We start from the raw sequence: 21500 nt of genomic DNA on the forward strand, positions 1-21500 counted from the left end.
TCAGTAAACGAAAAATGCGTCGCTTCTTTCCTGTTTTGTCATCGTAGGTGCAGCATGTGTCAAAGTGACATCATGAGAAATAGCTTTAAAGACTCCAGAAGCATCACATTATCAATTCTGAATCTGTAATACTGGACTGATTTATTAAGGTATGGTAAGGTAATATTTTGCTACTACTATTTTTTATTCTTTTTTTAGATTAGTTTGTGATGATGATTTCTTTGAAGACCACTAACTTGTTTTGGTTGATTTGAACATTTGCTCTTATCTATAGGCTACAGAGAAAACATTTAAATGTATGTAATTATATATTCATAAAAATCGAATTGTCATAAATCATAAATATGTGTTCCTCAAATACCATAATATGCATTTAAATATTTACAAAAAAACATCAATTGCTAAAATTATTTTTAGGGCTTACTTTTTCATTTCTTGTAAGAATTAAATATTTTTTTACATTTACAAATGTATTTGTATATTCATATATCTAAAAATAAAATAGTTCTGAAACATATGTATATATGCATATTATGTACACATACATATAATTGTCTTAAAAGTGTTGGTTAATTCTCTCATGTATGTTTCAGTTTTGAGTTGCTAGATCTACAAGCAATTTTTTTTTTTCCCTCACATTATCACTTATAACCCACATTTGCATTGCTGGGGTTTCCCTTTAACAAGTTTCACGTTTCACATTCATATATATATACATAAACATAGACCGTATAGATGCAGCTGAATTCATATTCTAAAAATTCAATTACTATTTTGAGCATTAGCTTTACATTTTTTTTTTTTTTTGTAGCTTTTAGTAATTGAAACCTAATCATGCATTCTGATCTCAGTATGTGTGTTGCAGAATTCTTTCTTTTCTCAGTAATAACACCTCATGTCACAAGTTTCTACATGTATTTCCTGAGATGTGATGCTGTATATTTAGAATTTATTTGAGCCTATCCTATACTTACTGCATGCTTTTATTATTTTTTTCAAGCATACAGTAGATGCATATTGAGATGCAATTGTTTAGTTTAGTCAGTCCCATCTGTACTGAACTGTTTTTATTTTCATTAATAAGTGACCTACTTACCAAAAATAGAACTCTTTACTTCCCTAAAGCTCCATTGTGTAGTCAAGATGCTGGATTAGATACCCGTGCCTGTAGAGGATAATTACATTAATAGAATAACTTCTATAAAGCAATATTTCACAGATACTAAAGACAATAAAACGGTGGTTGGGATTATGCTAAACCATTGCTTGCCAATTTTTAGTACTGAGAAGATGCTTATCAACTTCCTGTTGTGTATAAATGATAGTGTTTGTTCTCAAGAGACAAGGGTGACAGAATCTCAACATGCATCAGTTAAACATTTAAACATTTAAATGTCGCATGAGACGCTCTGAATTGTAGAGTATGGCATGTATTGCTCTTGATTCAGCTCAGATGAGAAGCATATCTTTAGCAAACATTTGCGTGTAAGGATTGGAATGAGTATTTTGTGTTCCACCAATACTGCCTGGCAGATATCAGATGATCTGAAACACCTTTGAATTAGCAAAATGGTAAAGGTTAACTGTGGAAACCCATGGAAAAAAAAGTCATGCTTTGGCATAACATAATTATTGCATAAAAAGTTTGACCTGCTAAATTAAAATGATTAGATAGGATGTTGAAATGATGGCATGCTAAGTATTATTATGACTAATTATATCAAACATTGACTGCTATAATGACTTATGTCATAATTATGCCAATTTTAACTTTTTATCTCATGTCATTTGTCATAATTAATTGTATGTAAATTTCAATTCTCCTAATTCAAATCTCATAACTGGCATATTGTCATAATTATTCTTTTAATTATCATTTTATAATTTCACCTTTTATCTCATATTTCTGACTTAGCATGTCATAATTATGACTTTTTTAATCTCATAATTTTGGCATAATTATGACTTTGTATATCATAATTTCACCTTGTTATCTTACTTTTTTTTATCTCATAATTTTGACTTTTTCTTATAACTAACCCTTCACAAAAGCCCGCCCCCCTTAGTTACTGTTGCTATGTGTGACAAACACTGCCACTCTCACACTACACGTTCTCACGAGGTGAAATATGTCACAGAGCAAAGAGGAAACTGACAACATGCTGACAGCCTGGTGTGAAACAAAGTATCAGCTTTAGAATTTTGTCATTTATTTGAGAAATTCAAACAATAAATACCGATTTGTGGCTCTTTAATGTGTCGTGACAGATCACTGTATTGCCTCAGTTCAAGCAGCACATGTAACCAATCGCCTTTTCATATTTACTTAAAGCACGAAATGACATTAACATCAGAACGCATTTAGTTTCAACCACGGAACAATATGAATACGCACCATTTTGCAAGTGTAAGTCCACCAAAATGAATCTACTCTCCTGTCTGTGTCGTTTGTCAGAGAAGATAGTGGATTCGGCATTCTGATTGGTCAGATCATCTGTCAGTCAAGCTCTATGACTTATCTCATAATTATGACTTATTTAGTATGTCATAATTTTGACTTTCTATTTCATAATTGATTTTTTATTTCATTATGACATTTTAGGTCATAATTTCAACTTTTTCCTCATACCTTTTATCTCAATTTTCGTCATAACTATGACTTTTATCTTATAATTATGACTTAGTATGTCATAATTTTGACTTCCTATCTCATAATTGACTTTTTATTTCATTATTATGACAATTTAGGTCATAATTTAACTTTTTCCTCATACTCGAATTTTTGTCATAACTATGACTTATAATTATGATGTCATAATTTCGACTTTCTATCTTATAATCAAGTTTTTGTCATAATTATGAGGTAGTATGTCATAATTTGTACCTTTTTCTCATAATTGACTTTTTATTTCATAATTTACGTTTTAGGTCATCTTTTTAACTTTTTCTCATAATCAAGTTTTTGCAATGACTATGACTTTTATCTTACAATTATGACTTATTTTGAGTTACTATCTCATAATTGACTTTTTATTTCATTATTATGACATTTTAGGTCATAATTTAAATTTTTTAACTTTTTGACTTTCTATCTCATCAAATTTTTGTCATAATATATCATAATTTATATATTTTTTTTTTCCTCATAATTGACTTTTTATTTCATAATTATTACATTTTAGGTCATAATTTCAACTATTTCTCATAATCATTTTTTGTCATAATAATGACTTGGTGTGTCTAATTTGTCTTTTTCTCATAATCGAATTTTCGTCATGACTATGACCTTTATCTCATAAATATAAATCAAACAGATTATTTTTTTTTCTTTTTAATCTTACGTAATCTCAAATCTACCAAAGCATGTTTTTTTTTTTTTTTTTGTGATGTGCAGGAAATATGCTTCCACAGTAAACAGCATGAAACTTAACATTAAAACACTTCTCTGTCTTTTCTTACAGAGCATTCGTGGCATCTAGTGACAATGACTTTGACGGTTGGTTTCAGTAAACTGGTGTTAGGGGTCTACGGATTCACACTGATCACAGGCCTCCCCGCCAACATCTTGGCGTTCTACACCTTCTTGCAGAAGTTCCGCACGCGCTCCACCCCAATGGACGCGCTGTTATTCAGTTTAACCATCTCTGATCTGATCTTCCTCCTTTTCCTGCCGTTTCGCATGGTGGAGGTGGCCAACATGAAATGGACGCTGCCTTACTTCCTCTGCCCACTGTCAGTATTCATCTTCTACTCGGTCATCGCCAACAGCGCCCTTCACCTGACGGCCATCAGCGTGGAGCGCTACCTGGGTGTAGCTTTCCCCATTAAATACAAGCTGAAACGCAATCCCAGAAGTGCCATCATAGCCTGCGTCATATTCTCGATAGTGTCAATGGCGCACTGCAGCATCATCTACTTCATGCAGTACCACAACTATTTCAATCCCAACACCACAGATCCATCCAAACGTAACAGCTGTTATGAAGAATTCGCTCCTGAACAGCTCAGGATCCTCCTGCCGTTTCGCGTGGAGCTTTCGGTTGTCTTCTTCTTCATCCCTTTCCTCATCTGCTGCTTCTGCTACATCCAATGCATCCGCATACTTTCTCGACTATCCAGCGTCAACGCCAAGAAGCGGTATAGAGCCATGGGGATGGCGTTGGGCACGCTTCTGGTCTTTATTATCTGTTTCATGCCCTTCAACGTCTCACACCTGGAGGGATACATAAGCGGCAACAGCTCTGAATGGAGACAACCCGCTTTACTCACCAGCACGCTGAATGCATGTCTCGACCCTTTCATATTCTACTTCTCTTCTTCTGCAGTCAGAGAGACTTTCAAGAACGTGTTGCGGGGGCTGGCAGGGCGTTTGCTCCCTCCTTGCTGCCGCTCGGCTCTCTACTGCCCTTTCTTCAACCGTGGGAAACAAGACGAGCGAACACAGAGCACTGATGACAGCATCCGCTAACATTTCAAGCCAGTTTTTGCATCGCTCTTAATCTGCCTACGTGTGCATCATCAATACATATCGTTCAGTCCGAAGCCAATTAACGTAATTCTGATGCACCACCATGACCTGATGCATTTCCGGTATAATAATCAAACTTGCACAGGCTGATTGCATGTCTCTTCATGCATTTTCGTTCACAATGAAATGAAGAGCTCGAGTGAACAAATTGCAGTTCAAAAAGCAATTGCGTCTGAACTGTACATCTAACATTTGAACTGATCTGCAGCATTTATTAATATATATATATATATATATATATATATATAATACAACAACCTTGTAATACAAACTTTCTTTGCTATTAATATTTTAATAAAAGAAGCTCATGTAAATTATGCATCGTTCTTTATTCCTCCATCCTGAACTACTCAGCAATTATGCACGAATGCTGTTTATTTTCTACACAGCTCTCAATATGCATTTCCTGCTTTTAACCTGACACCTTTTTAGACAGATGTCACTTCCTGTTCTTGGAACAGTGTTTGAAAGCACAGGTTGGATTCTTAATCACTTATCTTATTCACTTTATCAGGCTAATAATTAATCTAATTTATTTGGTATCACTGAAGCAGATTTTGAAGCAAAACTTGGTCATCAGAATTTATTACACTTGAATGTCACAGTTTCGTTATTCACCTGATTAACTGTGTCTGTGCCTACTTTTAGAAGACGCTCAAGCTGCATGTGGGTGCATTTACATCTCAAATGATTGACTCATGCAGGTATTCTCTTAATTTTTTTCATAAGCAAAGACGGCAGAATGCAGGTTGCTTACTTACAGGGCTGCATTTGCTATTTGAGCCATTGAGATGAATGGAAATGCTAACAAATAGACGTGCATTCTTTAAATAAAAGTCTAAGGACTGTACACAGCTTTGCCTAAATATTTTTGTGCAATGCACAAAAATACAGTGGCAATGCACTGGAGGATGCAAACTTGCATGTTTGCATTCTTCAGTGCATTGCCACTGTATCCTGCAAGTTTACTAGAGAACAGCATAAGCAACACATCTATTTATTGCTGCTACTGTATTATTCTGATCGCTGCTGTCAACTTTTGTGTCTTCACTGCCCTACTTCTACTTCAGCAAAAGCTGCGTCTCTTTTTAGCCTGCATGTGTGCTCTTTTGTGACAGCATCTATAAAAAGCTCATCTATCTTTCCTGTGGCAGAGGTGTCTGAAACAACACACGCTTTCCTGATGTGTGATGCAGAGGGAATCCAGGTAAAGTGGGACATTTTCTGATCATTTTTCATTGGCCTGGAACATGAAGGTAAATATCAGAAATATCTCCAATGCACAATATAGATAAACAAGGAAATATTAAATTTGAATGCTTCCTCACACACATATAGGCCTTAAATCACTGAATTTCAGGAGTGAATGGTAAACTGGAACATGTAGTTGTTTTAAATTCACTTTAAATGTAATAAAATGCAAAATTAAATTTGATTTCATTATTCTGTAAAACACAAAGTTTTTAAAAATGTCTCTGTTTTAGGCCATACTAGGAAACTCAATGGGGTCCAGTGTTGTCTGGATGTTCTTAACATATATGTTGTGTTCCACAAAATACATGTTTGGAAAGACATGAAGGTGAGTAAAGCATGAGACAAACTATACTGTACCTTTAAGAGCAAATTAACAAGGTCTTAACTTTGTAGGTGACTCAGTATACTACAGAATTATTCAAAATGAATCCAGAATGTCCTTATAAATCAAACACTTAAATTCATTAAAATTAAAAAATTAAAATAAAAGAAGACAGCTATACATTTGAGTGTATAAAGACCCAGTTTTTACTGTGGAAAATGATAATTATTAAATGTGTAAAATATCATGTGGAAATATTATGTACATTTTTAAATCTATTTTTATCATGTATTTATTGTAATGTGTTTTTAATTATTTATTTTAATCAAAATATGCATTAATGTTTTGTTTAACCTTATTTTTAATCATTTATTTATACATATTTTTTTCTCTTTTTTTTATTAAATGAGACCACAAGATGGTGCCATATATAAGTCATTGTGACTCAAACACTTCAAGAAACCTAAATTAACAACACAATATTAGCCAGTCTGCATTCCTGAATTCAAACCAATAGTGGTTTTTCATCAGAAATTAATATTTTTATTCATGCTAAAACCACAAACATTTCTCAGCAGCTAGATAAGTATGATGACACCATGCAAAGCTCAGTGTGTTATCTACTCATCAATAGATAAAGGAAATAATAGTTTTGTTTTGAGCACGTAAATGGAAAGAAGTAAGGGGACATTTTGTGAAGTTGCAAAGAGTGGTGCTTTCCCAAGCAAAAAATGCTGGTACTATGCAGGGGTGGATGGTAGTTCATTGACTGAGTGTTTTTTAGACAAATGGGTGCTAAGCAGTTGCCATGGTATTATGAATGTTTGTCAACATGTTTCTTGGTGACTGAGTGGTAGAGTGTAGCTGAGTAGTTGCTAGGGTGTTCTGGGTAGTACAATATTGTAAATGCACCACAAAACCAGTCTTAAGTAGCATGGGTATATTTGTAGCAATAGCCAAAAATACATTGTATGGGTCAAAGTGATAGATTTTTCTTTTAAAATCATTAGGATATTAAGTAAAGGTCATGTTCCATGATGATATTTTTGTAAATTTCTTACCGTAAACATGCGTGGCTAAGGACTTCATTTGGACAACTTTAAAAGCGATTTTCTTAGTATTTAGATAGGGATGAGTCATTATTTAAAACTGGAATTTCTCTGAATTTACAAATCCTTGAGAACTTTTGAGATAACGTAAGTACACAACTGCATGACATATATAACACTGTGCAAGTGTTTTTTGGACATTTTATTACAAAAATCTTACATATTGTGCCTTTAAAGCGGTAGGTGACAAAACTGCACTGTGCACGTATATTATGACAGAATGTGATCGTTTTTTAGCATGGTTAGTTATCGTTTCTACTGTGAAGGGGCCTAAAATTTGAAAGAATAGCAGATTCGACATGACAAACAACGGCACATAGAGTGGCATGCGAAAGTTTGGGAACCCCTTGCAGAATCTGTGAAAATGTGAATAATTTTAACAAAATAAGAGAGATCATACAAAATGCATGTTATTTTTTATTTAGTACTGTCCTGAGTAAGATATTTTACATAAAAGATGTTTACATATAGTATACAAGACAAAAAACTAGCTGAAATTATTAAAATGACACCCTTCAAAAGTTGGGAATCCTTGGTTCTTAATACTGCGTGTGGTTACCTGGATGATCTACGTCTTTTAAGATATCTTAATCAGTTAAGGTTAATTTAATTAGTTTGGATACTATAGTTATCGTTCTTGGTGTGAAAGGTGTAAAATTTGAAAGAATAGCAGATTTTTCCAGCTGATGAACGGTAGAAACACTGACAGCCAATCAGACTTGCGTGAGAATTTAAACTGCATTGCACCCTTATAACAAACAGAACGTTATCGTTTGTTAGCGTGGAAGCTAATATAGCTACCGTTATAGGTATCTTTATACTTCAACATAACAAACAACAGCACATATTGTAGGAACAATATTATTAGACTCACCTTAAGAACTTTCCAGCAGATGAACTACAGAAACACTGACAACCAATCAGAATCCATCCTACTTTAAATCGCTAGCATTTAAACTGCAGCTCGCGCTTATATTGTAGCAGAATGTTATCGTTCTTTTGTGTTGATGCTATAGTTATTAGTTATTAATATCAGATTCAACATGACAAACATTACGACAACGGCACATAAAAAAAATATTATTGGGCTCACTTTCAGAACTAGATTTTCAAGCCGATTAACGATAGAAACGCTGACGGCCAATCAGAATCCATCCTTCTTTAAAGCGCGGGAACATTTAAACTGCAGTGCGCTTATATTTTAACGGAACATTATCGTTCTTTAGTGTGGATGCTATAGTTATCGTTTTTGGTGTGAACGCGCCTGAAATTTGAAAGAGTAGCAGATTCAACAAGACAAAGGTAACGATAACGGCATATAGGAACAATATTATGGGACTCACTTTCCACTTCCAACTGATGAACGATAGAAACACTGACATCCAATCAGAATCCATTCTGCTTTAAAGCGCGGAAGCATTTAAACGGAAACAAACAGAACGTTGTCGTTCGTTAGCATGGAAGCTAATGTAGCTATCCTTATAGTTGTCGTTCTTGGTGTGAACGGATCGTTATTTTTTCTGTCGCAAGTTTGTGTAAGGCGCTTGTTTATATCAGTAGGCTAATTCTGATTTTAAAATTTAGCAAACATCAAGTGTATCAAATGCAAGTCTAATGAGGGTACATTGGCTCACTTATTTTGGTTTTGCCCAAAAATGTGTACATTTTGGACTGTTGGTTTCTACTCGAAGGTGCTTAAGATTGATTTTCCTCATGACCCTCTTGTTGCAATATTAGGCTGGGCCCCTTTCTTAGAGAACTACAGTTTCAATCAAATCCAAACAGTTCAATATGGGATGACCATAGCAAAAAAGACAATTTTGTTGTTGTGGAATGAAGAGTTTGCACCTAAATTTGAGACGTGGCTTACAGAGCTCAGTAGTGTGTTACATATGGAAAAGATTCGATACGAGATTGCAGGTAAACCAAAGAGATTTGTACAGATCTGGAAGTCCTTCTTTGAATATTTGGAAGATTATCAAGAATAATTGAATTAAATTAGGGTGGTTAAGTAAATAAAGTATAGCAGTGTGTAACAATTGCTTTTTTCTATAATTGGGGATTTGTAGGTATTGGTAGGTATTTTTTTGCTAGGTATTTATTTATTTATTTATTTTTTTAAATAAGTACACAATATGAACAGTGTATGTTTATAGAGATGTATATGTATTTAATTGTACTATTTGTGGGTTTATTTATTGTAAAATGTTTTTGTTTTTTCCTTTCCTTGATTTGCTGGCATGGGGTGGGGGATTGTTTTGTAAAATGTGAAAAGCTTTAAATAAAATATTCAAAAAAAAAAAAACTTTAGCAAACATCACTAAAAATACCAACATGCTTAGGTTTTGCAAATGCACAATCATCGGATCAATCAGCAGTCCACGCGATGTTCAGGTAAATGCCATTTAGTCATGTTTTGATAAACACTGTCCTGCTCGTTCACAGACTCTCACACGCAGCAGATTTCCGAGTAATTACAGGGCGAGATGCAGAACAGGGCAGTCTAATTATCACATAGATTCGTCTATCAGCACACGGGACAGACCGTATCTGCTGAAATGTCAGAGGAGGCGGTGCTGATTGCCACAGTCTCTGATTAAACGGCAGGCAGCGATTCACTGTGACATGATGAGTTTGTCACATTTAACTTCCTCTCACCTTCACCTTCGTTTCTGAAGAGGCTCTCAGTGGCTTCTGCTTGTCTGCGTGACTTGAAGTGCTTCTGCCGGGTGTCTTGTCACAAATTCATACACCGTTAGAGAAGTTCTGTGGGCATTCGCAGGGTTGGCTCATACTGTAATGAAATTTTTGACATTTCAAACGTATGTGGTTTTTCATTCTTCTGTAGAACACAAAAGGAGAAATTTTGCAGACACATCCTTTTTCTCGTACCAGTATATATACACACATATATAATTGTATTTTAGCATTAGCATTACTATTTAAATATTTATATATTTTAAATTTGATTTTATTTTCTCAAATTTTGATTTTAGTTTTAGTAATTTTATTGGTAACTCTTTACAATATCCTATTAGTCAGTACTAGTTGATGCATAAACTAGAAGTACATTTGTTAATCTTTGGTAATGTTAGTTAATAAAAATAAAAAGGGTAAGTGTTCAATTATATATTAACGGATACAGCTTTAGTAATGTCTTAGTAAATAAAAAAAACAACAACATTAAGAATAATAAATATTTTAGAACAATCTTTCATAGTTAAATTACTCAAAAGTAATAACAAAATTGGAAAAAAAAATTACAGTGAAAACTGGAAATATTAAAAAAAAATCCAGGTCAAAATATTATAAAATAGTAAATAAATAATACTAAAATTCTATAATTTTAGTTAACAACACATTTATATATATATATATATATATATATATATATATATATATATATTTATATATATATATATCTATATATATATCTATATATATATATATATATATATATATATATATATATAGTAATTTAGCATTACTATTTATATATTTTAAATTTGATTTTATTTTTCATATTCTGATTTTAGTTTTTGTAATTTTATTGGTAACAATTTACAATAAGATCCTCTTGGTCAATACTACTTGATGCATTAACTAGCAGTACATTTGTTAATCTTTGTTAATGTTAGTTAACAAAAATACAAAAGTTAAGTGTTAGTTCATGTTACAGTAGCTTCATTAAATATTCATATAATTATTTATTAACGGATACAGTTTCAGTCTCAGTAAATTAAAAACAAAATAATAACATTAAGACTACTAAATACTTTAGAACAATTTTTCATAGTTAGATTACTCAAAAGTAAAAAGTAATTGTAATTACATTGTAATTTTTTTTTTTTAAATAAATTAAAATGAAAACTGGAAATCCAATTCAAAATATTGTAAAATAGTGAATAAATAATACTAAAATTTTTTGGTGATTTTTTTTTTTTTTTTTTTTTTTTTTTTTTTCTGATATTTCTGTTTAGCTTTCATTTAAATTTGTTTCAGTCATTTTAGTTAACACCACCACCACCACATTTCAATATGTGAATGCATAAATAACATCAAGCAAAAGGAATTTAATTTTTAAGTGAATATTAACTTAAATTAAGGTCTGTTGCTGACATTGTCTAAGTTGAATGTAGAACATGAGTCATATGAGCTACTTTTATGGTTCATTTATGGTGTTGATTCTCCACAGCTTCAGTCCTCATTTACTTTCATGGTACGGAAGAGTGTAAACATTCGGCCTAAATGTGTCCTTTGGATTTACACAGAAGAACAAATGTTATACGGGTTTGGAACAACACTAAGGTGAGTAAATAATGACCTGTCGAACTATTCCTTGAACATGTGCTTGAATTTGCCTTTGGCTGGAGTCATTCCTCTTATCTGTCAGGCTAAACACAATTAACCCTTATTCAACACACCAGCACAATCTCAAAATACTGGTTTGACCCAAAATTGCTTAGTCAGTTCTAAACATGAATAGAAACACGTTTATCCTACAACATCCAGTTAGAAGTGAAAGTGCCAGAGATATTGAAAGTGTGAAATGCTTCATTGTACACTATTACGCAATCCTGAGTTACCCTATGTTGTACAATCTTGAGTTTAGCAAAAGAGGAAATGCACAAACCAATGGAGCGTCCGTCACGTCTCAGAACGCTTTCTCTTTACGGTAGAAAACTGCTTAAAAGAATTGCTTAAAATAATACAGCATTATTATCATAGGTTATCAAATAAATAATGCTGTCTCTGTAATATAAAACTCTGATGTATCATAAAAATACTCATTTATTTTGCCAGTAAACAACCACCCAAACATCTTAGCAACCACATAACAGCAGTCAAAACAACAGAAAACAGATTCTTGTGAAATAAATGGCAGCTGAATTGATTTTCAGCAGTGAAATATATGTAAATGTAATGTTTATGTATTTGTTATTATATTTGTGTGCATAAATAATGTGAATTATGTCAGATGTCTTGATTGAAATAACTATATATAAATTAATATTTATTATTATTATTATTATTATTATGTGTGTATATAAATGTGTGAAATAACTGAAGCTGAATTAATTTTTCAGCTGTTTTGAGTGAAATATTAATATTATTATGTATATAAATGTGTGAAATAAATACATGTAAGCTGTAAGAAATATTTATAAATTAAAATGTAGATATTGTAATATATTTTATAAATATATGTTTTTTATTATTCATTTGTGTGTACATTACTATTATACGTCATAATGTGTATCTGTGTGTGTACGTTTAATGATTACACTTGTTTTAAGTAAAACAGGAAGTAAGTGTTGCTTCTTTCCTCTTGTGCCATTATAGGCGTGTGTGTCACAATGACCTCATTATAAGAAGCATTATGTGTGAGAGAAAACGACACTGTCACTTCTGAGTCTGTGGTAGTGGATTGACTTACTTAAGGTATGAAATAATTCTGCTTCTTTCATTTTTTTTTCATTTGTGACTGTAGTTTACCATTCCTTCACTGACTTTAAACTGGTATCATGATACTTATGACATTTATAGAACATAAATAATTTTATAAGGCTAACACAAACTTTTTTGAATGTTAACTCGCATCTAGAGTTCACAGAGGGGTCTTAAAGGAGCTGAAAACACCCCTAGGAAAATGTCCCTAGTACCTGACAGATCATAAAAACCACTATGAACTGTTCAGTTTAAAGTGGTCAGGTTAGATTTTAACCGGCTTGGACCTACTAGAAATGAACAACCATATTTAAAAACACAGCTGCCATCTTACGATCAGTAAGATGGCAGCTGATGGCAGGATCATGTGTGACCCTAGACCACAAAACCAGTCATAAGTCAATAAACCCGGTCAGTTTTTTTTAAAATTGAGATATATACATCATCTGAAAGCTGAATAAATAAGCTTTCCATTGATGTATAGTTTGTTAGGAGAGGACAATTTAATATTTGGCTGAGATACAACTATTGAAAACTATCTGGAATCTGAGGGTGCAAAAAAATTCTAAATACTGAGAAAATCAAAATTAAGTTTTGATATATTTATGGTAGGATATGTACAAAATATCTTTATGGAACACGATCTTCACTTAATATCCTAATTATTTTTGGCATAAAAGAAAAAAGGATCATTTTGACCCATGCAATGTATTATTGCTACAAATATACCTGTGCTACTTATGACTGGTTTTGTTGTCCAGGGTCACATATATACAAGAAGAATTACAAGAAGACTTGAATTGCTGTATTTGGAAATAATTATAATTCTAGATTTTTTTTCCCAGGAAGTGCATCTGCAATATTTTTAATAATAATAATAATAATAACAAAAATAAAGCTAAAATATTAGTTTTACTTTGAAGATTTTTTTTTTTTTATTGTGAACCATTCACATTATATTCTAGATTATACACTGTATTTACAGTATATTCTTAACTAATTCAAACCTCTTTCAGCACCCATAAATTGAACAGAATTTAAACAAAAATTGCGCTTTTGCTTAACACACACATTCTATCAGCCTAACCGTGCTGAGAATTCTGGGCCGAGAACGGTTTGTAATCGTGCCGTGCCGTACTAGGCTCAGGTTGAAACACAACTGGAACTGTACCTGACCGTTCTAAGAACCATTCGGCCCGATAGTGGAAGTTTGATATTTATCTGATATTTTCTGGTTTGAAAAAAAAAAAATCTGTAGTGCTTTGAGTTTATGCACTGCCATTTATTGACTGATGGTAACCAAGAGAACCTCATTACTCATTTCTCCAAGTGCTTTTCAGCATAATTTTATTTAGAAACATCTCTCCACCTGTTCCATGATGCATTTCCTGTGCTGCGTTTCGTTAGAATTTGAACCCTGACCCAGACATACTACATCCTAAATGCGACACGTACAGCTGTTTGTGGTTTAGTCAGACTAAGGCTTGCTTCTTCAGAAAACGCAATTTTAGACTTGCAAATGAGTGTCACTTGTCAGTCAGCTCTGAAGTTGCAACTGTGCATTAATTTGTGTCAGAATGCAATTTTGTGATATATAAACTTGCAATTTTGTACACATATCAGTCTTGTTTTTTTCTCCTTAGAACTGGACTTTTTAACTCGCAATTGCGAGTTAGTATCTCATAATTTTGAGAAAAAAAGTCAGAATTGCGAGAAAAAAGTCGCAATTGCGAGAAAAAAGTCTGAACTGCCATTTCAATTTTGATTTTATTTCTCGCAATTGTTAGTTTATATATTCTGCAATTCTGACTTTATAACTCTGAGAAAAAAGTCAGAATTGCGAGATGTAAACTCGAAATTGAGAGAAAAAAAAGTCAGAATTGTGAGTCACAATTCCTTTTTTTTTAATTCAGTGGTGGAAATGGGCTTCCATAATTTTTTTTACCTTACTCTTTTAAAAATACAGGTTCTTTATTAATATGGTTTCACAGAGAACCTTTCTGGAACCTTTCCATGCCACAAAAAGTTCTTTAGGTTCTCTTCTAGTGTTCTTTTAAATAAAATTTTTCTTTTTCTTTTACAGGTTTGCATCGACATCTACATTGACAATGGTGTGGACAGTTGGTCTCAGTAATCTTGTGTTAGGGGTCTACGGATTCACATTGATCACAGGCCTTCCCGCCAATGTCTTGGCGTTCTACACCTTCTTTCAGAAGGTCCGCCAGCGCCCCACCCCAATAGACGTGCTGTTACTCAGTTTAACCATCTCTGATCTGATCTTCCTCTTTTTCCTGCCATTTCGCATGGTGGAGGCGGCCAACATGAAATGGACGATGCCTTACTTCCTCTGCCCGCTATCGGGATTCATCTTCTACTCCACCATCTACAACAGCACATTCCACCTGACGGCCATCAGCGTGGAGCGCTACCTGGGTGTGGCTTTCCCGATTAAATACAAGCTCAAGCGCCACCCTCGGAATGCTGTGATAGCCAGCGTCATATTCTGGGTGGTGTCGATGGCACACTGCAGTATCGTCTACATCATGCAATACTACGATCATAAGAACCCCAACTTCACCGCGCCATACAAACGTGACACCTGTTATGAAGAATTCAATCCTGAACAGCTCAAGATCCTCCTGCCGGTTCGCCTGGAGCTTTTTGCAGTGCTCTTCTGCATGCCGTTCCTCATCTGCTGCTTCTGCTACATCAAATTCATTCACATCCTTTCCAATCTGCCCAGTATCAATGCTAAGAAGCGGTATAGAGCCATCGGGATGGCGTTGGGCACGCTTCTGGTCTTCATTATCTGCTTCATGCCCTATAACATCTCGCACGTGGTCGGATACGTAGGTAAATACAGCCCCGATTGGCGAGTTTATGCACTGCTCACCAGCACGTTTAATGCATGCCTCGATCCGTTCATATTCTACTTCTCGTCTTCGGCGCTCAGAGGAACATTTAAGAATGTCTTGCAAGAGTTGTCGAGGCGTCTGCTCATGCCCTGCTGCCGTTCTGCTCTCTATTGTCCGCTGTTCAGCTGTTCAAGTACAGAGGAGAAGACTCAGAGCTCGACCGACAGCTCTCTGTAACATCACAAGCCGGGATGTTGAGTTTGATTAGACTGACCTGTGAAATGTGACTTAATCTCAGAGGTATCGGAAGAGAGCCATGTGGGCCAGTATTTTTCAGTGCTTTCTTCTGACTGCAGTTGAGCAATGCTGATCAGTCTAAAGCAAATGAACTTGGATGCGCAGCTTAATGGACCCGTATAATGGACCACTATTACTATAGAGGTTTCAGTATTTTTTTCCATTCATTTTTCCCATAAGGATTCATTAAAGCACCATAAGGCATGAACTAAACCATATATATATATATATGAACTAATTATATGGTTGCAGAAAAACCAGGAGAGATCGCCTTTACGGTTAGAGAATTACACGGATATGGTACAAAATAGTTAGATTTAAAAAGATGATAGATTATATTGATTAGATGTCATTTTCAAAATGTTCTCTGCATATTACAAGAGCTTGTCACCCAGCTATAAGCACTGTTATTCAGCGAAATTGATGTTCGTTAGTGGGATGACGTTTTTTTTGTGTGGGCAGAGCTTATCTGGTGTCAGAAAATGATGGTTTTTAAGCAGTAGTCTATGGAGCCATGGAATAAAAGAATAAAAGAAAGGTAAATTTGATTTTTTTTTTTTTTTTCACAATTCTGACTTTATTTTCACAATTCTGAGGTTCTAATAAGAAAAAAAAAAAAAACACTTGTCATTCTCTCTTTTCCCCTTGGCTCAGAATAGAAGTTCATATCCCACACTTCTGGCTTTTTTCCCCCTCAAAATTGACAAACTCACTATTTTTGAGTTAAATCGAGTTATAAAGTCAGAATTAGAAAAAATAAACTTTAGTGTTTATAGGTAAATGTTAATAGTAATAGGTTTAAATAATATTTCATGCTGTAACTGTTGGTATAATACAATACATCCACTATGAACTGCATATGTGAATATGTAGACCTGTCGTTTAAATCCAATTTATGCTTTAGAGGTAGAATAATCATAGCAGTTTTCATCCATAGTACGTCCATTTAAACATCTGCATTTAGCTTCAAATGGCGTCTTTGACGACAGTATTCTATAAAAATTATTTGCATTCTGATTTTGACATCAAAAGGCACAAAGATATTTTTTTCTGTCATTCCATGGATTTTACCCGATTACCTCCACTTGTTATCAGTGTTTTTCTGCAGCCACTAGGCATGATGGGTAATGTAGTTTTTCGCCACAAATTCAGCCGGTAAACACAATTGCTTAAAACTATGTGAACGGATGGCTTCAACAAACGCATATACCATCGATTAACAACTTTGTATCTGAAAGTAGCTCTGTCTTTAAAAGTTTAGTTATCATTCAAATTTTCCTATGGAGAAAATGAATACGTTTTTACTTCTGGAACCCAACTACTGCACTGTATTGAGTCTTTAACTTGTATTATAATACTGCTTTTGCATCTATTGGGGTTCAACATGCCCTCAATTTAGACTTTCTGGTAAAGCTAGTTGACCTTGGTTGTCTTCCTGGTGAAGCAGCCGAAAGCAGGCACGTTTTTGTAATGCACCGTCTGATATTGATCCTAATGGAAAATGCTCAAGCAGGTTTATTGAGTGTTTTCTGTCAGGATCAGTATCATTATCAGGTAAATGCTCCTTCGGGGAGCTTATGCTGTCTTTGAACTGGGCATTCAATGTGAAAGGTGTCTTTTGTGCTGTTGATATTTTATATTTCTCAGATTTATATTTCCATTGGTTGATCCAGTGTTTTATCCTGCCCATTTGGGCCACTCAAACATGTTTTTTTTAATTTTTTGTTTATTTTTACTTTTCTCTATATAATAATAATTTTTAATCAGTTCTGCTACAGCATAAACTGCACTTCATATATAAATAAAATTAATTTTATTAACTTTTCTTATGACATACTATATGTCTTAAGTACTTCTAATACATTGCACTTTTATTTAGCTTTTTACTTTAAAATTGTATTGATTATTGATTGTTTTCCTTTTATTTTTGTACAGTAAAAGGTGATTTTTTTTCTTTTATTTGCATTTTTTGAGTATAAACATTCAAATATGTGTTCTTTTTTACAGTGTTTTTCATATGTGTTTATATTACAGTTTTTTGCATGTAAAAATGTAATCGTTAAATTGTTCTTTATTTATGCAAGAGCAGATAAGATAAGCTTACTTGGTGTGTAGCCTTTGTACTTTTTTTCTCATATTGGAGCTATAAGACAAATGGGTTAGAAACTTTGTGTCTAATAAATAAAAATATGTCAATAATAATATAAATGAGCTTGCTTTAATTGTACAAATATAATGCATGAGCATTAAGTGTTCTGTATGCATGTAATTCATTTTGTGCTGTTTTTGAGATTTGTGAGTACATTAAAGGACTCCTCCGATTGCTAAGCAGTAACATCACGTCAGTGTGATTTTTCAAGACACCCATTTGTTTTCTGCATACTATTCCATGAGAAAACAAGTTAACAAAACAGATATGTTTAAGAACAACAACTCTTCTAACATGGCTGAGCCATTTTGTGTAAACGTGCATGTGAAGTCTGAGCAGATGTACTAACTCTGGCATTCTTTAAATAAAGTTTGTTGTAAAGATCTGTGCATGCTATGTTTACATCATTCCAGAACGATTCACGGCATTGTTAAACATGCATATACCTAACCTTAAATCACGCTAAATGCTCAACAATATATGCCCTTCTCCCTCACTGGAAAATAAATGATCGACTACAAAATCATGCATCTTAATCTATAAATACAAAAGGCACTGTCACTCGGCCGCTTGCTGGTGTATGTCATTGTCAGCGGATGTATATTAGGCCTGTGCATGGCCATCGCAATAATTCACAAGAGTCGGTTAGCTTTAGTGGGCCTCCCTCATCACCAAACATTCCTCGTCTCTCTCAGATGACAATTGTTTTCTTAATATGTGATTAACTTGATCTGTGCTGCATGGTGAAATTATCATCCATCTCTCTGTTTTTGGCATGCGTTTGATAGGCGAACCAAAGTGAGAGGGGGCGACAGAGTAAAACACAAGGAGCTGCTCGAAAAAAGTTGGTCACAGTTAATTTTCAATGAGAGGGCCGAGCGGTATGGAAAGCAGGCGTAATCCCACGAAACGGGCCGAAATGTGGAGTGCATACGTGATGTGTGGAGGCAACGTCCTGTGTCGCCTCAGAGTTAACAAAGGTAAGTCTTTTGGCTTTTTAAGGTTATACAGATGTTGACATTTAGCTGTGCATCTGTTTCAGGCCTTTGAGGTTTTAATATTTTAATACTGGTTGTTTAGCGGAGAATTTGCATAATGAGGGAAACATTTACAGTTAAGGTCGAAAGTTTGCAGAATTTGCAAAATGTTAATTATTTTACCAAAATAAGAGGCATCATAAACTGCATATTATTTTTTGTTTAGTACTGACATGAATAAGGTATTTTACATAAAGGCGTTTACATATAGTACACAGGAGAAAATAATTTATCAAAATTAGCCCGTTCAAAAGTTTACATATGCTTGGTTCTTAATACTGTGTTGTTAACTGAATGATCCACAGCTGTTTTTTTTTTTTTTGTTTAGTGATAGTTGATCATGAGTCCCTTGTTTGTCCTGAACAGTTAAACTGCCCACTGTTCTTCAGAAAAATCCTTTAGGTCCCACAAATGATTTTGAGATCCATCTTTTCACACTGAGGACAACTGAGGGACTCATATGCAACTATTACAGAAGGTTCAAACACTCACTGATGCTTCAGAACACAATGCATTAAGAGCCGGGGGGTGAAAACCTTTTGAATTTTAGGGGTTTAGGGGAAATTGAACTTATTTTGTCTTCTGGGACACATCTAACTATCATCTCTAGACTCTGAAGGGTAGTACTAAATGAAACAAACAAAAAAAATTATATAAAATAAGAAAAATGTGCACATCGCCGTTCTGTTCAAAAGTTTTCACCCCCCGGCTCTTAATGCATTGTTTTTTGTTGTTTTTTTTTCCTTCTGGAGCATCAGTGAGTGTTTGAACCTTCTGTAATGGTTGCAAATGAGTCCCTCAGTTGTCCTCAGTGTGAAAAGATGGATCTCAAATCATACAGTCATTGTTGGAAAGGGTTCACACCCCAACAAATGCTAAAAAAAAATCTAAGAATTTGTGGGACCTGAAGGATTTTTTTTTTCAAGAACAGCAGGCAGTTTAACAGTTCAGGACAAACAAGGGACTCATGAACAACTATCACTAAACTAAAAAAACAGCTGTGGATCATTCAGGTAACAACACAGTATTAAGAATCAAGTGTATGTAAACTTTTGAACATTGTCATTTTTATAAATTCACCTTCTATTTTCTCTTGTGGACTACATGTAAGCCTTGTTTATGTGAAAAATCTTTTTTAGGTCAGTACTAAATAAAAAATAACATGCATTTGGTATCATTTTGCAGATTCTGAGAAGTGTATGTCGACGTTTGACCTCAACTGTGTGTGTCTAATCAAATGCTGCTGATGACTTTTTTTAGGAATGTGTAACAATGATGATGAACTGAGCAGCTGGGATGAGCTATGGTTACATTAGCTTACAAATTTGCTGACTCAATTTTGCTCATTTCTTCCCATTATGGCTAATAATAAATTATGGAACTAGTGAGTGTTTTCCAATACAACCCTAGATGAATCAGTGATTACACAATCAAACTTTATGCTATGAAACACAGCATTGTCATGTGTAGTAAAATGTATTGCACACCATTGTGAAATGGATGAATTTCCTACTTTGTGCTGAATGACAGGGATTTTCCGTGATTTTAACTTTTATGAATGGAATAGACCTGAAAGACATTCAACCAAAAAAGTCGAGATTTCCAAATTCTAACTTGTGCAACTGAAGAACAATGCAGAAAATGCTGATTTGGCCAAGATGGCAAAGCATGACATCATGCAAACATGGACATGGCCCGTGATAAACACTCACTTTCAAGCAAATAAAATGCACCAATCTGTCAATGATAATAAAAGCGAACGTTTGCAGAGGCCAGAGTGTAAAACACTGTAAATGGTCCTCAGGTGATAATCGTACACCTGTAGAAGAAATGCTTGCATTGAACGGCATCGTTTATCCGTCACAGTTCGGTTGCTAGGAAATGCCTTTGTTGACAATCGGACATCTGCAAAGTTAACACCGCGTATATTGGTGATTTGAAGCATCGTGTATTGTAAAACACGCTGTATAAATAAACACGACTCAACAGCACACTCTTAATAAAATAAAGGTTTCAAAAAGGGGGTGGAAGATCCATTTTCAGTTCCCTAAAGAACCAGTTCTTTTTCACGTTTTAATAATCTCCTAAAAACAAAGGTTTTTGCATTGACGGCTCCATGAAGATCGTGTAAATCAGGGAAACTTTCCATTGCACAGAAGATTCTTTTTAGGGGAAAAAAGGTTCAGAAAAAATAGTACTTTTAAGAGCTGTTTTTGCTCTATTTTGCTTTAAATACTGGACCGTTTTATTCTGTCTTGAGATTTAAATATTGGTCAGTTTTGTTCTATTTTAAGATTAAAGAACCAGTTCTTTTTCATATTTTAATAATCCACACTCTTAATAACAAAGGCTTTTACTGGCATTGGTGGCTCTGTGAAGATCCTGTAAAATCAGAGAAAATTTCCATTACACAGACGATTCTTTTTAGGGGGAGCTATTCACTGAAAGGTTCTTTTGAGGAACCAAAAATTGTCATTCTATGCCACATCCTTTTAGAACTT

The 21500-nt window shown here is 34.1% G+C and overlaps 3 protein-coding genes across 7 annotated transcripts in view; all 3 read left to right on the forward strand.

The window, feature by feature from the left end:
* The first annotated feature begins 31 nt into the window (after positions 1–31).
* Positions 32–5359, forward strand: LOC127178259 (free fatty acid receptor 3-like). Of its 4 annotated transcripts, XR_007829321.1 has the most exons (3): positions 32–149; positions 3462–5004; positions 5177–5359. XR_007829321.1 is itself a non-coding variant. In XM_051131000.1 (2 exons), exon 2 carries the CDS (start codon positions 3485–3487, stop codon positions 4466–4468), a length of 984 nt encoding a protein of 327 aa, XP_050986957.1. In that variant the 5' UTR covers positions 32–149; positions 3462–3484; the 3' UTR covers positions 4469–5359. The 4 variants fall into 4 exon arrangements, 3 of the variants coding, with proteins under 3 accessions (XP_050986957.1, XP_050986955.1, XP_050986956.1); XM_051131000.1 differs by having other exon boundaries at positions 3462–5359; XM_051130998.1 differs by having other exon boundaries at positions 106–154; positions 3462–5202.
* A 7198-nt stretch (positions 5360–12557) lies between these two features.
* Positions 12558–16382, forward strand: LOC127178258 (free fatty acid receptor 3-like). The gene is made up of 2 exons (XM_051130997.1): positions 12558–12655; positions 14745–16382. The coding sequence occupies exon 2, from the start codon at positions 14770–14772 to the stop codon at positions 15751–15753; it is 984 nt and encodes a 327-aa protein (XP_050986954.1). The 5' UTR covers positions 12558–12655; positions 14745–14769; the 3' UTR covers positions 15754–16382.
* Positions 16383–18688: 2306 nt separating this feature from the next.
* LOC127178255 (free fatty acid receptor 2) overlaps positions 18689–21500 on the forward strand; it is a 37280-nt gene continuing 34468 nt past the window's right edge. For both annotated transcript variants that reach the window (XR_007829320.1, XM_051130992.1), the window contains exon 1: positions 18689–18942. The gene's annotated coding sequence lies outside the window, so the exon portion shown is untranslated. The remainder of the gene's footprint in view (positions 18943–21500) is intronic.

This window comes from Labeo rohita, chromosome 16, assembly GCF_022985175.1.
Source record: "Labeo rohita strain BAU-BD-2019 chromosome 16, IGBB_LRoh.1.0, whole genome shotgun sequence".
NCBI classification, from domain to species: domain Eukaryota; kingdom Metazoa; phylum Chordata; class Actinopteri; order Cypriniformes; family Cyprinidae; genus Labeo; species Labeo rohita.